Source organism: Pseudomyrmex gracilis, unplaced genomic scaffold, assembly GCF_002006095.1.
Source record: "Pseudomyrmex gracilis isolate BER0280 unplaced genomic scaffold, ASM200609v1 scaffold_364, whole genome shotgun sequence".
In the NCBI taxonomy this organism is placed as follows: domain Eukaryota; kingdom Metazoa; phylum Arthropoda; class Insecta; order Hymenoptera; family Formicidae; genus Pseudomyrmex; species Pseudomyrmex gracilis.
In genome coordinates, this window is record NW_018020948.1 from 3,833 (window position 1) to 26,806 (window position 22,974).

The 22,974-nt window shown below is 37.2% G+C and overlaps 4 protein-coding genes across 7 annotated transcripts in view; 1 reads left to right on the top strand and 3 right to left on the bottom strand.

Moving 5' to 3' along the window:
- The window catches only part of LOC109860311 (zinc finger protein 525-like), a 1,572-nt gene extending 1,291 nt beyond the window's left edge, over nucleotides 1-281 (bottom strand). The window contains exon 1 of one of the 2 annotated variants that reach the window (XM_020439316.1): nucleotides 88-281. In XM_020439316.1, the coding sequence (XP_020294905.1) occupies nucleotides 88-258 (171 nt within the window). In that variant the 5' untranslated portion in view covers nucleotides 259-281. Of the gene's footprint in view, nucleotides 1-84 lie in introns of both variants that reach the window. The other variant, XM_020439315.1, reaches the window with a different exon arrangement.
- Nucleotides 279-4,335, top strand: LOC109860312 (39S ribosomal protein L18, mitochondrial). Of its 2 annotated transcripts, XM_020439318.1 has the most exons (4): nucleotides 279-819; nucleotides 927-1,040; nucleotides 1,135-1,414; nucleotides 4,253-4,335. In XM_020439318.1, the coding sequence occupies exons 1-3, from the start codon at nucleotides 626-628 to the stop codon at nucleotides 1,364-1,366; spliced, it is 540 nt and encodes a 179-aa protein (XP_020294907.1). In that variant the 5' UTR covers nucleotides 279-625; the 3' UTR covers nucleotides 1,367-1,414; nucleotides 4,253-4,335. The 2 variants fall into 2 exon arrangements, with proteins under 2 accessions (XP_020294907.1, XP_020294906.1); XM_020439317.1 differs by lacking the exon at nucleotides 4,253-4,335 and having other exon boundaries at nucleotides 1,135-1,591.
- On the bottom strand, nucleotides 4,243-16,765 carry LOC109860310 (protein Wnt-5b-like). Of its 2 annotated transcripts, none has more exons than XM_020439313.1 (8): nucleotides 14,678-16,765; nucleotides 8,775-8,867; nucleotides 5,629-5,891; nucleotides 5,311-5,491; nucleotides 5,077-5,188; nucleotides 4,802-4,904; nucleotides 4,549-4,716; nucleotides 4,243-4,430 (listed from the first exon to the last, which is right to left on the bottom strand). In XM_020439313.1, exons 2-8 carry the CDS (start codon nucleotides 8,858-8,860, stop codon nucleotides 4,243-4,245), a joined length of 1,101 nt encoding a protein of 366 aa, XP_020294902.1. In that variant the 5' UTR covers nucleotides 8,861-8,867; nucleotides 14,678-16,765. The 2 variants fall into 2 exon arrangements, with proteins under 2 accessions (XP_020294902.1, XP_020294903.1); XM_020439314.1 differs by lacking the exon at nucleotides 14,678-16,765 and adding an exon at nucleotides 10,162-11,333.
- Nucleotides 16,766-18,230: 1,465 nt separating this feature from the next.
- Nucleotides 18,231-19,540, bottom strand: LOC109860308 (transmembrane emp24 domain-containing protein 2-like). The gene is made up of 3 exons (XM_020439309.1): nucleotides 19,289-19,540; nucleotides 18,816-19,159; nucleotides 18,231-18,707 (listed from the first exon to the last, which is right to left on the bottom strand). Exons 1-3 carry the CDS (start codon nucleotides 19,413-19,415, stop codon nucleotides 18,558-18,560), a joined length of 621 nt encoding a protein of 206 aa, XP_020294898.1. The 5' UTR covers nucleotides 19,416-19,540; the 3' UTR covers nucleotides 18,231-18,557.
- Nucleotides 19,541-22,974: the final 3,434 nt, after the last annotated feature.

Here is a 22,974-nt window from a genome sequence, read left to right on the forward strand (position 1 = left end):
AAATATATATATATATATATATATAATTTAAATAATTTTAAATTATTTAAAACTAAAAAATATTTTACTTCAATATTCACATACTACCTCTCCAACGTGCAAACGCATATGCCTCTCTAGCCTCCACGGTCGTTCGAACATGGCATGGCAGTCAGGATAAGTGCAATTATACTTTTTGTTTTGCTTAATATTATTGCTTAGATTAATGTTCATGGCGATCTTTTTAATTTTATTGTCTTGAACTTCTACTTGACCCATTTTGACATAATTAAAATATCAGCTAAATCAGAACCGACGGCTTTTTTTAAATCTAAACTCTAAATTGTCCACTTCATTGACTACGTTTTGGAAGTTTCTGTCTGATTCTGAACAAATCTGAAACTTGTATAACCTGTAATTAGTGCAGCTCTGACGCAGTGAAAAAGACTAAACCTTTTGACATAACAGATTTCCTAACCTTCGCGCAAAGTCAGCTTTACACGCAGAATCTCTCGTGCAAAAACACGATGAATGTAACTTCGTTAAGGTTTAAGGTGAAGTTAAACTAGAATTTTGTCAAAAATTTCTTTATTACTACTATTTAAGGTGAAGTCCGTCTGTTACAATTTTATTCAAATCGCGGACGATGTATTCAGCAAATATACGCACTAGCGTAACACGCGCTTTTCGTATGCGAAGAGAAATACACGATAATGCGACGTTGGTCGAACAGTGTACGGAAATTGTGAATCGAAATCCACGAAATTTAGAGCGGTTGAGAATAGCAAGAAAACCTCAGGGTTATCATCTCGAAGTACCCGGACACTCATACTGGCACAAGTATTTATAATAAGTTGATATTTATGTTTATATTTATATTTTAATCATTCTTTTTTTATAATATATATGTATCATAATCAACGATTTTGTTTTTCACAATTGTATAGGCTGTTTGTGACCAAAAAACCTCGATATATCGTTGCAGAGGTCCACCACTTCAAAAATGGACCAGTTATCACAGTATCTAGTAATGAATGGGCATTAAAGAAACAGTTGTATCGGTACGGAGATGTTATTTTTAAGTTATTAAAAGTGTTTTCTATATTTTTATTCTTATGTGCATATGTATTTACTCTATATTTATAAATATTCTAGAGGTACTGATGGTTCAGCTTATATTAATGTCGCACGCTTGTTAGCTCTGCGTTGTTTGGAAGCTGGAATCTGTGAAATGGAAGTTAATTCTGATTTGAAGGGAGAAAAGTGTGAGTTGTTACTTAAAGAACTAGAGAATGGTGGAATTATTCTGACCGAACCACTAGTATATAAATATCCCAACTCTTGGGATAGATATAGACCAGAAAAGCCATGGGAAATTCATGAATAATATTTGATCAATATAAATAAGCACACAAGCTAATAATGTTTATATCATGTAAGTGATATGTAAAATATGTTGATACATTCGCGACCGGTAACGTAGTCCTACGTTAGTCATTTTTAAAATCTAGCTGAGGACGCAATGTAGTTCTACGTTAATTTAATATTAATTTTCAATAATGAGTTTAAGCTCTTAAGTTCTAAACTACGCGAAACGGTCATGGGAGTAAAAAATATTATATATATATATATATATATATGTATATATAAATATAATATTCAGCTTATTATATATACATATATATATATATATAATATTCAGCTACTCTCATGACCGTTTCGCGTAGTTTAGAACTTAAGAGCTTAAGCTCATTATTGAAAATTAATATTAAATTAACGTAGAACTACATAAATATATATGTGTGTGTGTATATATATATATATATATATATATACTCGTATATATATATAATATATTTATAATATATTATTTATTATATATACAGGGTGTCCGACAATTACTTTAGCATCTCTCGTAGGCAGATAGAAGGAGTAAAACTGAGTCGAAAAGTCCTGAACCATTTTTTTCTATTACATGTAATAAAGGAGTAATTATTGATTAAATCAAGCCAATCAGCGCCGACCTTTAGCCGAACGCACGTCAGTGAACAACACGTTTGGTGTGCGTGAGTGCTCCGCGCGGCTCACTGACGTGAGCCCGGCTAAAGGTCGGCGCTGATTTATTCAACAATTACTCCTTTATTATATGTAATAGAAAAAAATGGTTCAGGACTTTTCGACTTAGTTTTACTCTTTCTACCTGCCTACGAGAGATGTTAAAGTAATTGTCGGACACTGTATATATATATATATATATATATTTATTACGCAACAAACATCCAGCGTGGACTTCCATGACCAATATATATTGCACTTCACGTGTAAATTTTCACATGTGTTTTGAAATGAAAATTCAATTTCTAAATTCATACTGGATACTATACTTGCATTACGTACATGAAAAATCCGTTTACCTCTCTATATCCACTAATTTTAAAATATTGCGAAAAAACACTTCGGCCAGGAGTCGAATCTGGAATCTCCGGCTTTCCGTGCCATCGCTTTCTCAATTCGGCCAAATTTACATGTAAAATGTAAATATATACATATATATATATAAAATATATATTTATTATGCAACAAACATTCAGCGTGGGCTTCCATGACCGTTTAAAATTTCACGTAGTTTGTAATATCAATTTTATTTGTTTAATAAACATAGTCTAACATGATGAAGCAATATTTTGTATATTTCCACCTATAAATAACAAAACTTTGCGATCTTTAGATAATGCCTCGCTTTTTTAAAGTCGCCGATCGGGAATGTATTGATAGACTCTTCAAAGTAAAATAAGATTATAATAATTTAGTTAATATACATGTTTTATTATTGTGTGAATGTTTATTCATTGTAAAATGCCTAATACAGCACTTTACATTTTGTACATTGCAGTTCTAAGAATAAAAAATCAATAAATAATTGTGTTGCGTTGCACACTGTTAAATAAACATCTAGTCTATTAAAGATAAAGTTACTACATCTGACTTATGAATTATATCATTACTGAAGACAAGTACCATTTTACACAGATCAGATGATTCATATTGTGTTATAATTGGAACGATATCATTCGTGTATCAATTATAATAGAAATTTTTTTTACTTTACATTATATAAATATACACATCACATTATGCCTCACTACACAAAGATAATCTTAAAAAATTAAGAAAAATAAATTATAGTGTTGTATTAACATTTTTACTTTTATTAAAAATATTTTATTCATGAGATAAATAGCATGAAAATTTTAATGTTACTCTTAAATTGTGTGTATATCAATAATCGCTTAATTAATATACTGATGACTACAAATAGTCATCAAAGTATGTGATATTTTTTTACGGAAGACAGTATGATTCATATCTATATTTTTATTACCTCGTTCTGGAAAGGTGTGTTTTACAAAAACACATTGTTTTTTTTTGTTTGTATATACTTGTAGGCCGCAATCAAATCATTTCCGATATGCAACAACTTAACCCTCCGTTTGCATAATGGGGATTTCAGTTTCCAAAGCCCAATTTTTCTGCATCTACCTTCAAATTTTTATTTTTCTTGCAAAAGGGTTTTAATATCCTGGTTAAATATCGCTTCTGCATCAAAGTAGACACCTTATAAGATATCTCAGAATTTTCTAAGATTTTTTTAAAGCCTACAACAGTAAGAAAATAGGTCTGGGACTTTCAGACTCGGTTATGCAGACGGCGTTAGCAAAAAACCATATTGCAGACGGAGAATTAATTTTTCATGTAAACATATACTGTCCTAATATACGTTTTTGTTCTTGTTTTTAATAATACTTCATAAGCAACTATACAGTTATAAAAATGAAGAAAAAAGTTTTAATTAAATTAAGTAGGGACGCGTAATTACGTATTAACACTTTGCTAACCGAATCACGAATATACTCGTGTTTTCATGCCCGAACGTCGCTGACCGGTTAACTCGTGTTTTCACTTACATTAGTTTATGCAAGTTTTAAGCCTGAAAGCAATCTAAGAGTTTTTTTTATAAGAGCGTTCTAGATCATATTCTTAGTTATTTTAGCCGGCTGCACGGGATAGTTTTTTGGCTTGAAATAGCCGGTCAGCAAAGTATTAAGAGAAAAGGAGAGCGATATAACGTGTCTATGTCACTTAAACTTCATTGACTGTAAAATGATAATGCCACTGTTACAGAATAGTATAATGAATGAATATCCATGTAGGAGCTTTAAGATCAAAAACAAGGATTATAAAATTAATAAATAATAGCATGTTTTACTTGCAGGTGTAAATATCGATATTTTTCACACAAGTCTTACATTCGACGAAACAACACCAGTGAAATTTGCATTCACATCTTTCTCTAATAGTCGATTTCTGCGTGTTGTATCCTCTGCCGCAACAAAGAAGATTGCAGCCATCCATTCCGGATGAGGTCCTGTTGCATAATCTGCCTTGTGTGCCTATTAAAAAAAGACAGCTTGCTATCGGTAGTTACGTAAATTAACAAAGAAAAAACTAGAAAGAGTAATAAAAGTTACAAAACAAACAACTTATCCTTAGAAACAGAACTTGTTTTACCTAATGATCCTAATGTATCGTTTGGAAGACAGTAGTTTGGCGAATCATCTAAATAAATGAGATCACTGGCAGTAGGCACGGAGAATCTCGGATCGCGCATGGATAAACGACCTCGCCGATTTACTTTAACTTCGGTCGCACCGTCGTATTTGTCTAACAAAAAGTCGCCTGAAAATGTAAAAAAATATAACGCGTTGATTTTTTATGATTTTTGTCGTATTTGAATTTGTAAGATCGTAAGGTCGCAACTTACCAATTTCGCGAAACGACGCAAGCTGTTGCCAGCAAGTGATGAGGCTGCAGCTTCCGGAAACGCCGTGACATTTGCACGTCACCTTGGACCTTTTGATGACGGCCTGTGGAGAATAGACGGACAATACATGTTATATGTTTTGTAATGGCAACAAGTTCAGCATGATCAATTCAATGTTGAATCTCAAAAAATCGATACGCTCCGTACGTCTGAGAACACGACATTTAAAAAGAAATTCCTCGCATGTGCTAGACTAAAAAAAGAACAAACTTTACCCTGCGCCCGGCTTCATTGTTGTGCAGATTCATCAAGCTTCTGCCCTGTTCCCGACTGCCTCTCTTGAAGATACGTTCGCGTTCTCGCACGTCAACGAACGCTTGTGTGAATCTGAAATGTGAAACAACGTTTGTCGTGTACTTTGTACTCTAAAACAAAATAAACCATTGAAAATTTTCTTGCGCATTATCTCTCTTTTTCGCAAAAAAAAACCATAAAATCTATGAGCGTACTTATAGCCGTATTCGAGATTATCTCCGCATCCACCCCAGATCCAATCGGGATTCAGATCTCTGGGCCTATTACTCCTCGAACAGCCGCACGACGATAGCTGGCCGTCTCGGCAAGACCGACTAATAGAGTAAACCACGCCAGCAGCGGTGATCGCGTGAACAAACGCGGTTTCCCTGCTCGCTGCAATAATTAATAATCATTTACAAAATATTTTGAAACAATAATATTTGAAATATTTTGAAATAATTTACATTGATAAAAAATATTTCTATCGCAACGCGCTGCAATTCTTGAAGATCAGACAGATCGAAGTATACCTATTCTAAGTATTGGACCGAACACAGTCTCGTCATGTACTGTGGAACAGTTCCATCTTCTGTCTCTAAACTGATGCTGACATTCCATAACGCCGTATTTCGCGCCCTTGGCCACGCTGGACATGTGATCCACGGACAGCTGACAGAGTTTTCCTTGGCCTTGGGACAGTCCCTTCAAACCGCAAATTGCGGAAGCACTCGTCTCGTATTCCTCCGTTGATCGGGCTGCTTCCAATTGCGGAAGATGTCGCAGACCCAGGTTTCTATTTACACGCATTTAAAGAAATTTTCAAAAGATAAAAATTTTAAGACGATGATTAAAAAGATTGTTTATATTTTTCAATGAAAATTTTTTTAACGCTTTTTTATTTTTCTTTTTTGGATTTCGAAACCGTTGTTTTATTCACGCCGATTATAATTTTATCGCGACCTAGCATTATGAGCGATGCCACGACACAGTCCCCAACTCCTGGAGATTTGTTACGCCGATTATATAAATTCGGTGTGGGGTGATGTGCTATCGTCCGTAGGCGCGGAGTGGATTTTCTCTCGACGGCGCGGGGTCCTTAATGGCACATTTGTGAGTCAACCGAGCGAGATGATGGAACGGTATCGTCAAAGGCAGAAGTCGTGGAACGGTCGGAAAAAGAACCCAATCTGAAATTCGAAGCGGGCGAGTGTCCGCGTACGAAGGTATCAATAACGCAAATCCACGTCACAAATCGCGTTTATTCTCGCATTTCGTGCATCAATTGCCAAAACAAATTGTCGAGCATTTGTTTATAAGAGTATACGCACATTTCGATCGATTCGGTAACTTTCGATCTGAAGAATATGAGCGATCGTAATCTTTTGGCAACAACGAAACATTAGTAAAAATCATATAAACAGATTTGAATTAGGCGTTTTTGAAATGAGCAATTTAAAAACAATCTAACTTTAATTATATTTTGCGTCGGATCTATTGTCTGTCAATCGTGTTCGTTCAATGGCGATTTACGCAGTGCCTAAGCCGCGACAACCTGTACGGCTACTCGATGCAATCCGGACGACTTGTCCGAGCGTGACTCAGGTGAATACTCGTTGAGGTTGTTGGCAATGTGATGCGACCGCTTAAGATGTATGAACAACACGCATTATTTCTGAAGAGTAGATAGTGTAGTGTAAAACATAAAATTTATATTTCTATTAAATTTTGTATTAAAAAAAAGATATACGCTCAATATAAAATATTAATCTCTTGTTGACACAAATGAAAAAAAATATTCATCCTCCGGGACGGTTTCTTGTCAACGTATAAAAACGGAGACGCGCGAACATTTCCCGCAGTATTCTATCGAAATATCGCCCGTAACATCCCCGTTTCTAAATGTTACAGCAAGAATATTGTAAAAGCCCGTGCAAGCCTATCTAGAGAGTGTGTAATAGACAACATTAATATTCTCGAACATGCTTCAGCGGCGATATATCATCGGTTTTACACTCCCCTAAAACAATGGCGCGGACATTTGCGAACCGGGAGAATGACGATGAAGAGCGGAAGGGGGAAAAGAAAGAGCGATAATATTTCGACGAGGTACGGCCCACGCAACGCTCGTACGTACGAAGCACCGGAGCCGCGCGTCGTGGGCCGCGGGTCCGAAAAATAATGCCCCGTGTCTCCTAAGAGATTGCGGCTACATCCGCAGTGGCGCGCGTTCATATATGTACGGAGTGTCTCGAGGCGATTAGTTGCAGGTGATTGGATTAAAATCGTCAATATCATCAGTGTCCGAACATAACGATGTTCTAAAATCTGTGAAGATAAACATGACAACTTCGAAGATAAATGTTTTTTGTTTAATTAGGCATTAAGTAATTTCTAATTCGATATAAATATTTATTTACATATTGAGCCAGCTATCAATGATTCCAACTAACTTTACAGTAGCTTGTATAAGCGCATTTTGCCGGGAAAGCAATGAAAGCGAAGAATTTCTTTGCTTATCCTAATTCGTGAAGTAAATTCTACGCGAAGAAAGTTCTGATAAATCTGAACGGCTTACAAAAGAGCACGAATATCCGAGACCATTCGGTAATTGGTCATGCTCACGCAGGGTAGAACACAAGGGCGAAAATAGCAATTCAGAGATTAGACACACTCCCGGCGAAGCCGGGTACGATCGACGAGGGAACAAACTCGCGCTGAGATTTTTGGAGCATGACAGATTTTTCGTTCGTATTTCTCACGATGCGCCCGGCACAAAAAAGTCCATAAATTAAAAAGAGCGTGAAAAATCTCTCAACTCATCTCTTTGTAGTATTGTATATGTTATATCTCTTATATGTCCCAGCAAATACAGATATATAAAACAGCAACATTGTCGTAATAAAACAAATGTAACATGTAATATAACATGGTCGTTGCATGTAACATCCATGTTAGTTGTAATTTCCTACTTATCGTATATTGCAGTTATATAATATGAATATAACATGTAAGTAGAATGTAATATAATTGTTATATAGTTAAAGAAATGTTATATAAAAGTTATAATGTGTCATTACCAGCTAATAACAAGCAATATAATAGATATATAACATAATTATATTACATTTATAAAACAAAATTACATAACATTGATGTTAATAGAGTATAATACAGCTGTTATATTACGTATATCACGCTGTTACTTCTATGTTATATAGCAGTTATATTCTGTGTTTGCTGGGGTGTGTTATATTAACGTATTGTGTGTTATATCTCTTATATGTGTGTTATATTAACGATATTATATATCCTTTTAATGTTATTTTTATTGCTTAATATCTTAATCAAAATGTCTAAGTTTTTTCTTAGTTATTTATGTGTGAGGAAGATTGTGATAATTGTATAACTGACAGTTTTCCATAGAACAATGTTTGGAAAATAGAGCTTCTTTCTTAAGAAAGAACGATACACCATCGATAGTTCATCCTTCGATTGGCGATAAAAGTAGGGCACTCCATGTCCTTCGACATCGGCTTATTTTAAGAGACATATGAGCTTAATGAAAAAAATAGTCGCGTCCCGTGTAACTATAAATACGCGTGTGAAACCAATTAGCACCTTTAACGTGCGATAAAAAAGAAAACTGCCGCATCAAGGCGCGAAAAAAAATACTTACATCCAGGTCCCCGGTAACGTCGAGGCGACGGCGGCAACCAAAAACGATCGCAGGATCACGAGAAGACCATTGCTGCGCATTGTCATTTTTTTCCTGCAAGCATCGGAAGAAATAACAATTTTGTTACAAGTATTTGAAAAGCGCTCTACCGTATGTATTATACTTATGTATACATTGAGAGCGATTGATAGCAAAAAACCAAACGTGACCGTGATAGTGAAATCAAGGACAAATCAATGCATCACAGTCGCGATAATAAAAAAATAAAGGTTCAATTAATCATTACACTTGATAGAAACTGGTTTTCTTACGCAGTAAGAGAAATCGATAAATTACAACTTAATATCTTAATTTATATACGTGTGTGTGTGTGTATTGTGTATATGTTGTAAATGTGTATACATATAAATATATACACATATTTGCACGTACATCCAGCATATTGGCTCTTATCGACTCTAATAATCTTTGTTGATCATTTTCACAAGTTTTATAATTTGTTAAATTTACTGTTGTAAAACAATTTTGCAATTTTTCCATTTCAATTCTTGACGATATATTTAAAAACTATTGATCTCTTCTAAAAATTAATTGAAAGAAAGGAATTGTGTGCGAGAGAGATTGGTATCTGCGAATTGGAAGCGAATAATTTATAGGTGTGCTGCCAGACTTGGTAATGTATACGAAAATATCTTGGCGGAAAAGATATCTTTCGGACTTTCGCACAGGCGACTACAAGAATATACATATATATATATAATCTTTTCTTGGACTCCAAGATAGGACAACGTGTCCGGCTGAAGGTAAAACGCAACAGTGTGTGACGCGAACGGCGGGGTAAGTGATAGACTTTGCAAAGTCGTAACTTAACTCCGCTTGTATCAACAGTTTGTGCAACGTGAGAGCGAGGTAAATCGGGCGCCGCGTCCACCAGGCGCTCGCAAGGTGTAATGTCGAACCGATGTACCATAATCGTCTTGGACTCTCGAGTGTCTTTCCGTGCCCGCTCTAGGTCCGAGACCTGAAGCTATAGCTCTGCTGCCTACGGGAAACAGTGACGTAGCTGAAACGCGCGAGTTCTCGAGTGAAAAGCTCATCGATGAAACACTTCTGCTTCTGTCAACATTAAGTGTCACTTTGCGGCTACATTGTACAAACGACGTTGCATAAACTTTTGAACCGTGTGTGTGTGACTTTTCGAAGTAACGGTGTATACAAAAAAAAAGCAAGTGTACGTATCGTCAACGCCCATACACTTCAATTAATTTCAATACCATAAGATTCGAATCTAAAAAGCCTTCTCTGGACTCCGTTTATATAATTCTAATTTACGATATTTTTATGGTAAAGAATTATGAGAGAAGAAAAAAGATAAATGTATACCTACAGTGTTTATGTATGTATTCTCAAATCGTCAACTCTTGCTACACATAGTAGCAATTACGTTCCTGCCACGGAACTGGTATACACACGTACATACACGTATACACACGCTGTGCCTGTTCTTACATACAGTATATTGCCGTATATATCTAGCCCACGCGATCGGCCGCCGATATTAGCCGGCGTATATAAAATGCATTTGTGATCACAGTGGGAATGGAAATAACGCGTGCACTTCGGCACACACGATACCCTTTTCTTTCGTCTTTTTTTTCTCTTTTTTTTATATGAACTATGCGCGAATTACCAGCGATAAAACATCTCGCTGGCTCACGCCGTACAAGACCGGGCAATATAGAAATGCAATAAGCGCCACCACGTCTGTTGCTGAACGAGCTAATCGCCAATTCCGCGCGGCTGCGTTATTCGAGTGTTGTAATGAGCACAGTAGCTCGTAATATCTATATACGTGTGTACATGTATATGCACACATCGTGTTTGCATAATCCTCATGACAGGAGCCGCCAGCGCGTAAGCTGCCGAATCGTAAAATGCGATCGTAACTCGAAAGCGATTAAATTGTTCGAATGCTTAACGGTTTCGAAAAGAAGTATGATTTACTTCCGCCATTAACGTGCCAACGATGTACAACAGACAGACAATTTTTAAAGAATTTTTAAAGAAGCAACTAATTAAAAAAAATTAAACACTGTAAAAACTTTTTGAACTGCGAAATTGACCGTATCCCTTTCGAACAATAGAGACAACTTCATTCTTCAAAGAGTTCTTCGATATGTAGATTACGATCTCAGAGTGTAATCGCGAGAGAAGCGAAGGAGGAAAAACTAGGAATGTGAGCGAAGTTCGCATAGTTATTTCAGAATTTTAGAAACCTAATCGGAAACGCGCCAATATACAGGTGCGAGTTGTTAATCGTATTCTCGGATAGCGAGCAAAACAACTCGAGCTCAAGAACTCGAGCTTTGTGTGAAATGATCTCCCGTGGGGAAATCGAGTCTAGATTTTCACGAAGGGCAGCCAGGACGACGACTCGAGGAGTCCTCTTAACGAAGCTGGAAGCTAAGAATCGTGTACATACACTCGAGTCGCACGTACGCAGAAGAAAACGAGAGCCGGGGTAAAGGAGCTCAGTCCTGCTGGTTGACCGAGAAAGTTGCGAGAGAGAGAGAGAGAGAGAGAGAGAGAGAGAGAGAGAGAGAGAGAGAGAGAGAGAGAGAAAGAGAAAGAAAACGAAAGGAGGTAGGGACGCAAAAGGGACTGCGAGACAGGAGAAGAAGGTAGGAACTGGTAGTGGAAAGAAGAGAAGATGAGAAATATCTATACTTGGACGCGCGGAGGTGCATGGGGAGAACGTGAGTACAGTGAGGACCGGTTGACGCGCGCGTCTGTCAATAATACTGTGTACGTATTACTAGAACAATTTGGTGCACCGAGAAACCAGTTATTAAATTTACAGGAATCACAAAAGCTCGTTTTGTCCCTTAGCGATACAGAGAAAATATTAACAAGAGAAAAAGATTCTGCACAATGTACGTAAGATAAAAATATGCCAATTTTCTGAAACGTAAAGTAATTGATTGAAAAAAACGTTTTTGATTACAAAATAAAAATGTTTGACAGGACAAACTTGCACATTCTACCTGTCCGGTAGAATGAGCGAAATCGACCGAAGTGAATGGAGAGTTCTCGAAAAGATCGCAACGACACCGAGGACTAATTACGTACATTAAGAAGAAGAGAGGCTGTCTTTACAAGAACATAAAAAGAAAACAAAAAAGATATTCGTTGAACATTGTAATTGTTGATTACACACACACACACGCGCGCGCATACATTCACGCACTGTATACACACCTTACATTCCCGCTACTCTGTCCAATCGTAACTCATAATTTTTATGGCGCTTTCGAGAAAGCACCTTATTAACATTCAGCCATACTAATTTATCCCGGGAAAAGTAACTTTTCATTAAGAAGTATATATCCTCTTTTAAATATGTACAAAACAGCGACATATTAAATCTTTTTGAAAGATTGTTACATTGTTATATGGCAATTGCAACGTCTCACATGTAGAAAGAGAGAAAAACAGTGAATGGTGCTATTTATAATATTTCAGATGAACAAAGTATTATAATTATTACGTACATTAAGAGGATCCTAAAGTAATTCTGTTTTATCGATAAAACTGAATTTTGGAAATATCGATAAAAACTAAAAAATAAAAAAAAATGGAAATTTTTTAAACATTTTTTTCATTTTGTTGTATAAATTTGAACATCTCTTATTGTATGTACTTCAATTGTAGAAAAGAGTTTATCAATCCATACAGTTAAAAAAAAGATGAGTGTATGCACAGAAAATTCAATTTTATTGATAAAAGAGACTCACTTAAGGATTCCCTTAAGAGAGAAGCTTGTTTTACAAGAACACTTGATAAATATTATAAAAATATTATAAATATTATTTATAGTATTATAAAAATAGCTTTTTTACGTTCTTCAACATTGTCAGTGCCTTTGTTTGTCCTGATCGAGAGATAATCCCCGTCCAGGATAATCACAATTACTATCGTATTTTGATCGAAGGATAACGGAGTATTCGATTTTATAATCGATCATTCACGTCGCGCATTACGTTATATAGTTTGGACCGTCATTATCCTGAGCGTTTCTCTCGCGTGTGCGCGTCCTTAAATGATCTAGAAGAAATAATCTCCGGTAATCCAAGGGGACCAGTTCAATATGCTCGTCATATTATAATACTCGCGTACTCGCATGTAAAAGTAATCGACGATGATGCATCATGTAAAGTATTTTCACTCACGGCACGAACATTTTCGCTCGGCTTAATAGCATGCGATCGTAAAACGCGACAGTTTTAAAACGCGCTTTTCACCTCGTTTAAAAGGCGTCGAGAAAAACAGCCACAGTCGAGATGCTTGTACCACTATTCGACACGATAACCGTTGTTGTGAGATTGTTGTGTTTAATGGCCGCTGTCATTTAACCGCAACAATTTCGAGCGACATTTTACGTTCCTTCCCTTCACAATAAGTTCGCGCGATTGTTACGCTCAGTTTTCCGCGATTGAAAATAAACGGTGGTAATTATTTGCAATAATGGACACAGCGTCGAAATCATCCATGACCTTCGATCGGCGCGCTATGATGTGTATCTGTTTTTGCAAATAATTACTTGGGAGAACGTTCTCTATTTCTCGTGAGAAATAATTTGTAATGAGATTACAGAAGGGAAGGATCGATGACTGGAGTCTTCCTGGAGTATGTTTATTGTTCGTGACAGTTGCAAAGTAGAGCAAAGTCGAGGCACATAACGGAATGGTCATTTGTGAGATGAACTCCGGGCGAGTCGCGGCGAGCCGTTAAAAGAGGGGCTGCTGCCTATTAATCTGCCGAGACATCGGTAAATCATTGCCAGTTCAGCGACCATCGTCGGAAGACAGAAATCCTCGAGGCTTTTCTAGGTTCGTTATCTCGATTTGCAGTTATACTATCTTGGAATAAATGCGTTTTGTCTAGTAACACTGTTTTAGAAGACATGTTAATGTTTTGTTTTTTTTACAAATTTTCAGTTTTTGAAAAAGAGAGAGAAAGAAAAGAGAGAAATATAATTTAGAATCCAAATGCCATATTAGAAAAAAAAAATTGTACATAAAATGTATAGAAAATAAAAATTGAATAGATAATAAAAGGATTCTTATAGTGTTCGCGATTTTGTGCGACTCGCGGTGCACGCGAACAATCGCGAAAGCTTATCTCGACGCTTTTATCGAGCACCGACCGCCACCGTACACCATCATCGTATATATACCATATCGACTACCTGTTAACGAGATCCTGTTACGACAGACTCGCAATTCCGCGCGAGAATGTCCGCGAACGTGGCTTTGCGCGATGCTGTTTACTCTATACGACGAGAAAGAATCTCATTACAATTTCTGTCGTACAAAAAGAAAATCGAATCAACGCGCGATAAAGTCGCGATAAAATATATAACATCAGAATTAATACGCACCGACCACTTTCGTTCCGAATAGCGCAGTTAACTTATCCTGATTATCCGCGTATAATCATCTAATATTTTTATCAGACCATCACATAAATGTGTCTCTTTAGTTAAACTATTAGCAGCACCGCGCAAATACATTAATATAAGAGAGATATTAATGTTCTTGTATGGAATTGCACATTTATTGCATCAATTCATTCAAGTTTGCTTCGTGAAAATTTTCAATAATTTTCACAACTGCCATTAAAATACTACTGTACAATTTTCAGATCTTACTGCATTTTTAGTACAATTTATTAAGCGATAATAATTAGCCACTGTTATAGAAATGATTTTTTATTTTGTAAGAATCGAACATTTAAAATCTCACGAAGAAAAACAAATAGAGCCGTCGTGAAATTACGTCAATTATGTCAAACATCGAGATATAAACTTTCGCAAGTTGTCGTATAATCAAATAATTACTCACCGTAATGAAACAAGCAGTATCAAAGGTAATTGCGTTTTTTTGACACGGCTCAGCTGCGGGACTTGCACGTCTGTCCTCGTTTAATACTAATCGCACAATTTGAATCGGTCTCCTCTTTTTTTTATCGAAAATAATTCCCGCGGTAAGCCCTGGTCTTTTCCGCGAACAGTCCTGCGGGCGTAACTGTTCCTCTTCTTGTTCGCGCGATCACAAAGTGTCGCCGTTTCACGTCTCATTTTGCGACTCATAATATCCACTGGCTCGCATAATTAGACGCGCGAGATCCGACCGAGTGGCTTGCCCGACCTCGGCAATCCTTCCCCGACACTACACGACGGAGAACGTGCGCTGGAGGAGTGAGATTTCTTCTCGGGGAGCGAAACCTGATCGCCTGGGCGAACTGCTTGCGCGATTGCGATCTTGACGGAATAATTTCCGCCGAACTCGTCGCGGGAGCCCCCGTAAACGATCTGCGACTAGCCACCGAGTTTTTCCTTCTTAATTCTTGTTCCCGAATAATATTCGCTCAAGCCGGTTGACAATCCGATATCACAGGGATTACTTCTTGGTATAATTATCGTAATTTTTTCTTATAGAAGTGAATATTCAATATATATTTCATTGTTCACTCAGATCTCGATCTTGTTCCGCACGGAATGACCAGAATAAAAGCGAATCATCGGAGCGCATCGCGCATTGATTCTTAAAACACGATTGTTTTCAAACGCCGTGCAAAAGTAATTTTAAAAAATGTTACTTCTGACAAATGATGCGTGCGAAAAAATTAGAATCTTTTTCGAGTTAAGCTCTTAAAGTGGTAAAATTTAAAACTGGACGTCTCTTTTTAAGATGATCGCTGGATGAATCCTTTTTTTTCGGGGGTACCTGGTCGAGAATCGCCGGTTAAGAACTCGGTCGTGGCGACTGTGAAGATGAAGAAGTTGGTCCCGACGGAATCATGAGAGTTCTCGCGAAAGAAACAAACTCTCTCACGGCACCTTTCACCAAATCACTTCCCGAGTCTTGTCCTGTGGCGTCCTGTCGTCGCCAACTTGCAATTCGCATCCAACGACGAAGGAAGGACGACAAAGAAGTTGAAGAAGTTGAGACACCGAGGTGAAACCGACGGTTCTCTTCGACAGCAGCTTCTTTTTTTCTGCGAACGCGAGAGTGACCTCGTTGGAGAACGCTTGTTCCTCGTGGTGTTCTCGGGGTGGTCCACGAGGTACGCTGCGCGAAACCTTACCGGCGCGGCGTGTTGGTACAGAATGATCGCGGCAGGGTCCACGAGCCCATCATAATCCCTCTCTTTCCCTCCTCGTTTTCGCTCTATCTCTCTTTCCCCCTTTTTTCTCCCGCTCCCTCTTGACCATTCACGTATCCCTTCTCTCTTTCTCCCCGAACGATGTTTTTTCTCTCTCGTGCCTCCTTACCGTAGGTTTACGGCTCTTTCTCTGGAGAGGGAACCCCTCGATAGTCGCACGAAAGCCGCCGGCTGCTTCTCTCCCCTGCTACTTTTCTGCCTTTACGTTCGTCTCTTTTTCTCTCTCTCCCTCTTTCTCTTCTTTTCTCTTATTCGCTTCCCTCCTTGCCGCCGCACGATGGCTGGTTCATTGGTTTCATCAGTGCACCGGCTCAGGCTTCGTATTCTTTTCTCTAATTATACCGTTACGTGCAATCGCCCGTGTCAATTAGCAACTCCTTTCTTTCGTTCCTCTTCTGCGCTTCTCTTTTTTTTCTTCTCTCGCAGGATCCTGCGTGGCATGCAACCCCTTCGGAGGGATCATTGCGAGAAGAAAAGGGAAAAGGCGGGCGGGAGAGAAGGGTGAAGACGAGGAGAAGGCAGGGCGAGAGATGGCAACGCGCGGCGATCGGACCCGCCAATTAATCCTTTGTATCGTTCAAGTCCGCCGCTCGTAAAATGAGACAAGGTTGGAGAGAAACGAAACCTCGAAGTCGCAATTTCCTCCGAAGATAAATCAGCATGAGTGCAACTTAAACACGTATGCAGAAACTTCTAAAAAGACATAGAGACACGCGTAATATAATAAACTGTTAAAAAAAGTAAAATAAAAATAAAAAGGTTAAAAAACAAAATATACACGTTTGAAAAACACGCGTTAAAAATGAGATTTTGCCCTTACCTTCCAAAAATAAAACAACAAAACCGGCAATAAAAAACAAAAAAAAATTAAAAAAAATAAAAAAAAAAGAAGAAAAGAAAAAAAAGAAACGATCGGAAATTGTCTGAGTTAAAAATTATCGAGTTTTCCATGATCGATGAAAAATAAGATTTCTCGGATAACGTGTAAAACCGCGCGTAGAGTTGGCACGGTTCTGCCAAGAAACTGCGCTGTTAATTAAGGAGATCGATTGCACATAACGGTATAATTAAAGGAAAGAAAGAATCAAAGCGCCGGTTGGTGCGCGTCGACGAATAAAACCGTATCTCTTCATCGCGTGGTCCGACACATATATAGTCTAACGAGCAGGGCATTATAAATGGAGGATGTTTATCGTGACGCGTAAAATGCCGAGATTACAGACAAAAGACCCTGGTACTCTCTCGCCGCGCGCGTTTAACGCTAAACGATTCTCCGTGTTCTCTGATTTTTATCGCGCATTAATATCGAACGCAATCATCGCGAATGAAGGTAAAAAACGAAGGTAGAAACAGCTGCGTTTAGCGATAAATGTGATCTGTAGATCACAAAAAAAAATTAAAAACACAAAAACTGCAAATGTGTCATCGATCTGTAAAGCACAAAAGAATTAAAATAAAAACTAAACAGACCAGAAAAGCTTGTGTATTAATTACTATATGTATGTTAATTACTATATGTTTCAATGCTAAATATGCATGTCGCGCGCACATATAATACATATGAAGACCACAGGAGAAGAACTTGATAAGTCATATTTTCGTAATTTTAGAGAAGAACGATTTTAAAGTTCAAAACGTACGTGTATTTCTCTGTTACACGTTTTATAAAAATGCTTACCTCTCGGAATTCGAGAATTTCCTTCTCTTGCTTTGGATAATTAAAATACTCTATTTTAACCACCAAATAATTTTCTGATAATATCAAAACCAGAAAATTGAAAAAAATGAACTTATATTAAATTTTTCTCCCGTGATCTTTATATGAAATTCAATAAATTGTTGCTGTTTGCTCTTTGCTAAAATAAATTTACATTTCTTCGGAATATTCATTAATTACAACACTAACTTATTGGAATACTCATTAATTATGCGTTTATCCGTGAGTACCGATACGCTAATTGCAATCGATTAATCTGTCTATCTACCGTCTCTCGAACAGAGTGACACGCGCGATCGATCACTTTAATTGAAACAGATTACAGTTCCCTCTTCCCGACCACCGCGCAACGAAACATCAATCGAAGGCTTTCGTATCGTATTCCACAATATTGTCACATGGAAAAATGCCAGACGCACTGTGATTGTTATCAGAGTGTTTGTTTGTAGATTTTTTTTTTAATGACAACATAATAAGAAATAATGACAACGTAATAAGAAAAACCTGGCGGATATATTTTTTTCATTACAGATATATATTTTTTATCGGCGTTTTTGTTATTACAAACACATTTTATACAAAAAACACATTCAACTTTTCCATTATTCATGCTGTTCTTTTACAAACATTTAGTGTTCGTTACTTAGTTTAATACTAGGAAACCTTACAAATAAATAAGCTTTTAATGATGTACAGTTTTTGGGTTTGAACTTTTGAACAGACTGGAAAATGTATTTACTGCAGATATTACTTACTGCGATAAAGATATTATATATAATACATAGATAATGTACAAATAATTCGAGGAGAGTCTATCATTAAATATATTATACTATGAATTATACAATTCTTCGTACCTCAAAGAATCGCTTCAAGTAAGAGATTTGTCCTACTGTCACGCAAATCAACACCAAGGTTTCGAAAAATGCCCAGACTACAACTCGAAAATTTGTACTCTCATTAATCGCTCTGTGATTGCGATCGCGAACCTAAAATTGCAAACAAAACAAACATTACAAACTGTACATAAAAACTGATAAAAAGACAATTGTATAAATTGTTTTTATGTGATTATATGCACAAACTTGGATAAGTACCTGCATATATTCTTGTTCATTTTTCACACCCCATAAACTAGTGCTCAAGTCTTTAATCATGTCGTCTAATTTTGCTTGACTACCTTCTCCATCTTGGCCTCCTTCTCCATTCTGATCTTTTTGTTTATGATTTTCATCAATATCCATATTGAACATCACTACTTTTGGTGTCATTGTACTCTTTTGATTGCTAAAGCAGTAAGTGTAAACACCTGATGTGTGTGCGGCAAACGTGTACTTCCCGCTGCTCTCTTGCTCACCCTGATAAATTGTTCTACCATCCGGACCAGTTATCATTACATCTATATCTAGAAACCCACCCTCCGCTATTTCAAATGTGAGGCCTGAAAATAAATGTCACAAGTTAAATTGTACGAAAAAGTTTTTTTCTTTCTATTTAACGTGTCGCCACTACTGCGTCAATCTGGCTATTTGGCATAAATATAAGTATAAAATATTCAGAAAAAACTGACCCATCTTGGTGCCGGTTTCAACCTTGTCAAAAAAGCATTCCTCAGCGTGCGCATCCACAGTAATAAAATAGCATTGCCCGTAGACAGTGAAGAAAACGAGAAACACGCACGAGATCAACCACCTCATGTTTTTCTACCAAACTTTGTTATACAATCATATAAAAATGACATATGCTTATGTATATTTCTCTCGGTCACTGGTATCACAGCGACATGTTGCTCTATCACAGCGCCACGTACGCACTTGGCTCAGAGTTTCTCAAGGCTGCGTTCCGATATTCACTGTCAATAGGTCTGTTTTTCTTGCATACACTTTATACACTTTAGTGTAAAGTGTACACTTTAGCGTTTTTCTTGCCGGAAGTGACATTGAGTTACGTCATTACACGCTGTTCTTCTTGAAAGTGTAGTANACTTTAATGACGTAATTTACACGTTTTGTACACCTCCTTGAGAGGTGGTGTAAAGCTAGTGTAAGGGTCATTACACGTGAAAAAATTTTAGCCGTAGCCGTAAGGTCGTAAGCAATTTAACCAATTACAGACCAGTATTATCTTACATTAGTTGGAATGCTGGCCAGCGATTGGTCGATTTGCTTACGACCTTGCGACTACGTCTAAATTTTTGCTAATGGCCTTAACGTTACAGCTTTAGTTTGTTTATGTTTTGAATGTCATTTTAGAACTCAGTTGGATGTGATGAGATCAAGTAAAGTAATAGGTTATTGTATCAAATTTTACATATATATAATAAGATATGTGTTAAAATATGTTAAATTCATTACAATACCATTCTTTCAATATGATATAAATTATAAATTCTTTAAATATAGTATTAATTTATATGTTAAATTATTAAAAATTATTTTGTTTGTGTAGTATGTTTTTGTTTTTTTTTATTTCTCTTTGTATTTTTTCTTTTCTTATCGGATGACAGATCAAACTCCAAAATATGACCAAGCATTTCTGCATTTATTCTATTTATGTTACACTTGTAACAGTACAATTATTAACTTTTAGCAGAGAGAAACCTGAGAGCGGCCATCCTATTGTAATTTTTTACGACGGTTTCAGTCGCTGGTTTTAGCCGTTTTTCCACAAAAGTGGAACTCAAAGGCCGTTCTACATTAAACGCAACTAGCAGATCTCATGGAACTGATCAATCACGTTGNTCGATTGGCTGATTTGACTCTGCAATTGGTCAATTCCACGAGATCTGCGACTTGCGTTTAATGTAGAACGGCCTTTGAGTTCCACTTTTGTGGAAATACGGCTGAAACCGTCGTAAAAAATTACAATAGGATGGCCGCTCTCAGATTTCTCTCTGCTTTTAGTTACAGTAATACACTTTTGTTACACTTTGGCGTTTTTCTTGAAAAGTATCATATATGTAATACTCTTATATTGCTAGTCGCGTATCTTCGCAATGAGAGGCACGAGGCCCGAGAAAGGGAGACGCACGAAGTCCAAATATGGGCATAGATGGTCGAGCGTCATTATGCGCAGGCGCATCTACCAAGTGAGTGCGAGCGAGATAAAGCATTAGAAAATGAGAGAAAAAACGCGAGAAAAAGAAATGCGCAAGCGTGCTTGAATGTTCACCGCATGCGCACAAAGCAGCTGGAAAGAGAGGCTACTATGGCTGTGTTTCAAAATTCACTGCCAGCGCTAAAGATCTATAGTTTAAGTCACATATATTATACAATTTTAGCACTGGCAGCGTGCTGGCAGTAAATTTGGAACACAGCCTATATTGTCTGCACCGTAACGGTGAGCTTCAGGTCGGCACCGTACTAGCAATATAGAAGTATTACATATATGAAAAGCATACACTTTACACGATGTTTCTCCCACTTCCAAAAAGTGTAGTGTATTAAAAGTGTAAGGTGTACACTTTACACTTTTCGTATATGCAAGTAAAACAAACCTAATACTAGAAATCTATAATGTGTGTTACGTGACCTAAAGCCCGTTCTACATTGATCGCAAGAGCAAACGCAATAATGGTACAATTGTCTAATCGTATTGATCAAATCAGTCAATTGACCAGTGTGATTGGTCACTTCTACAAGATCTATACTTTGCGTTTGCGCTTGCGATCAATGTAGAACGGGCTTAATAAATTTTCAATACTGACGAAGAGAAGACTTTAGGTCTTTGCACAAACCCTTTTTTTGTAACGCGTTACGTTACGTTGAGTACTAACCATAAACTTAGGGTGCCAGTATGTGAAGCGCGGAAACGTGGAAACGCGGAAGTCAAAAGTAACTAAACTTTACTAGATTTCTGTGTTTCCGCGCGTTCCGTTCCGTCGGTTTTGATTACCTTATATTACATGGAGCATATATTGTGCGGAAAAGCGTAACGGAAAATTATAAAATATCAATTTTTAACAATATTTACTGATTACAATGTTTGTATTCAATAAATAAACTGAAAAAATAAACATATTAATAAAAATTGCAATGAATTAAGAGAAATCAATTTTTTAAAATAAATACAAATATCTATTTGTATTTATACTAACCCTATTTATATTAACATTTATACTAACCCTATTTGTCACTATATCGTTCCGATTTTCCGCGTAATTGTGCTCAATGTAATATAAGGTAATCAAAACAGACGGAACGGAACGCGCGAAAACACAGAAATCTAGTAAAGTCTAGTTACTTTTGACTTCCGCGTTTCCACGTTTCCGCGTTTCCGCGCTTCATATACTGGCACCCTTAGGGCGATGTCCCATTGAGCGGAAATCTATAGCGGAACGGAATGTGCGGAACCAGCTCGACCAATCGTAACCACAGAAAAAGCGAAGGAAAGAAAACGGAATGGCTATGATTGGTCGAGTTGATTCTGCACATTCCGTTCCGCTATATATTTCTGCTCAATGGGACATCGCCCTTAGACTACGTTTACACGTACAGGCGCGGTCACTGGTCTAGTTTCCACCGAAGCATTAATTCACACCTAATGCAACGTAGAATCAAATTTAAGTAGATGAAAACCTGTCAAATTGCGCTGATTTCGCTTTCGCTTTGATCTATAAGTACTCTACTTCCAATAGAAACGAAACACTAAATTTAATCCGTATTCGGAGTGAAACCGAATTGAGGGTTTCGGTGGAAACTAGACTACTGAATCGTTTCGTGGACGCAGGGGGCTAGAGGTAAAAGGGACGGTATTCCCTAACGGTAAGTAGCGTCAACGGGCGCCGTCCTAACTAACTGTAGCAATCATCTGATCCACAACTGCGTCGTATCGATAATGTCAATGCTTTCCTTGACCAGAGAGAAGCCTGAGAGCGGCCACGGCTATAAGAGTTTCTGTCATAGCTTTTCGTGGACATGGTTCTATTCCGTGCTAATTTTGTGGACATGGTTCTATTCCGTGCTATGAAAACACCGACGTGGTGGGGATACGCACACAAGCGAGAACCGTCGTCATACATCACGAAGTAAGAATAAGGAGACTTAACTACACAAAGTAAAAGTGGCTATGAAAAATGTTCCGTGTAAGAGGAGGTTCACTAAACAGAATAACTTGCAACATTTCATCGCCATCTTGAAATTGTAAATGACAGATAGTAAGAAAAGATTGTAAAGGTTAGAAGAGTACACAGAGAGCATAAAACGTATGAAAATAAAAGAAAAAAATAAAATATTCTAAGTCTGTTAAAGAAAAATT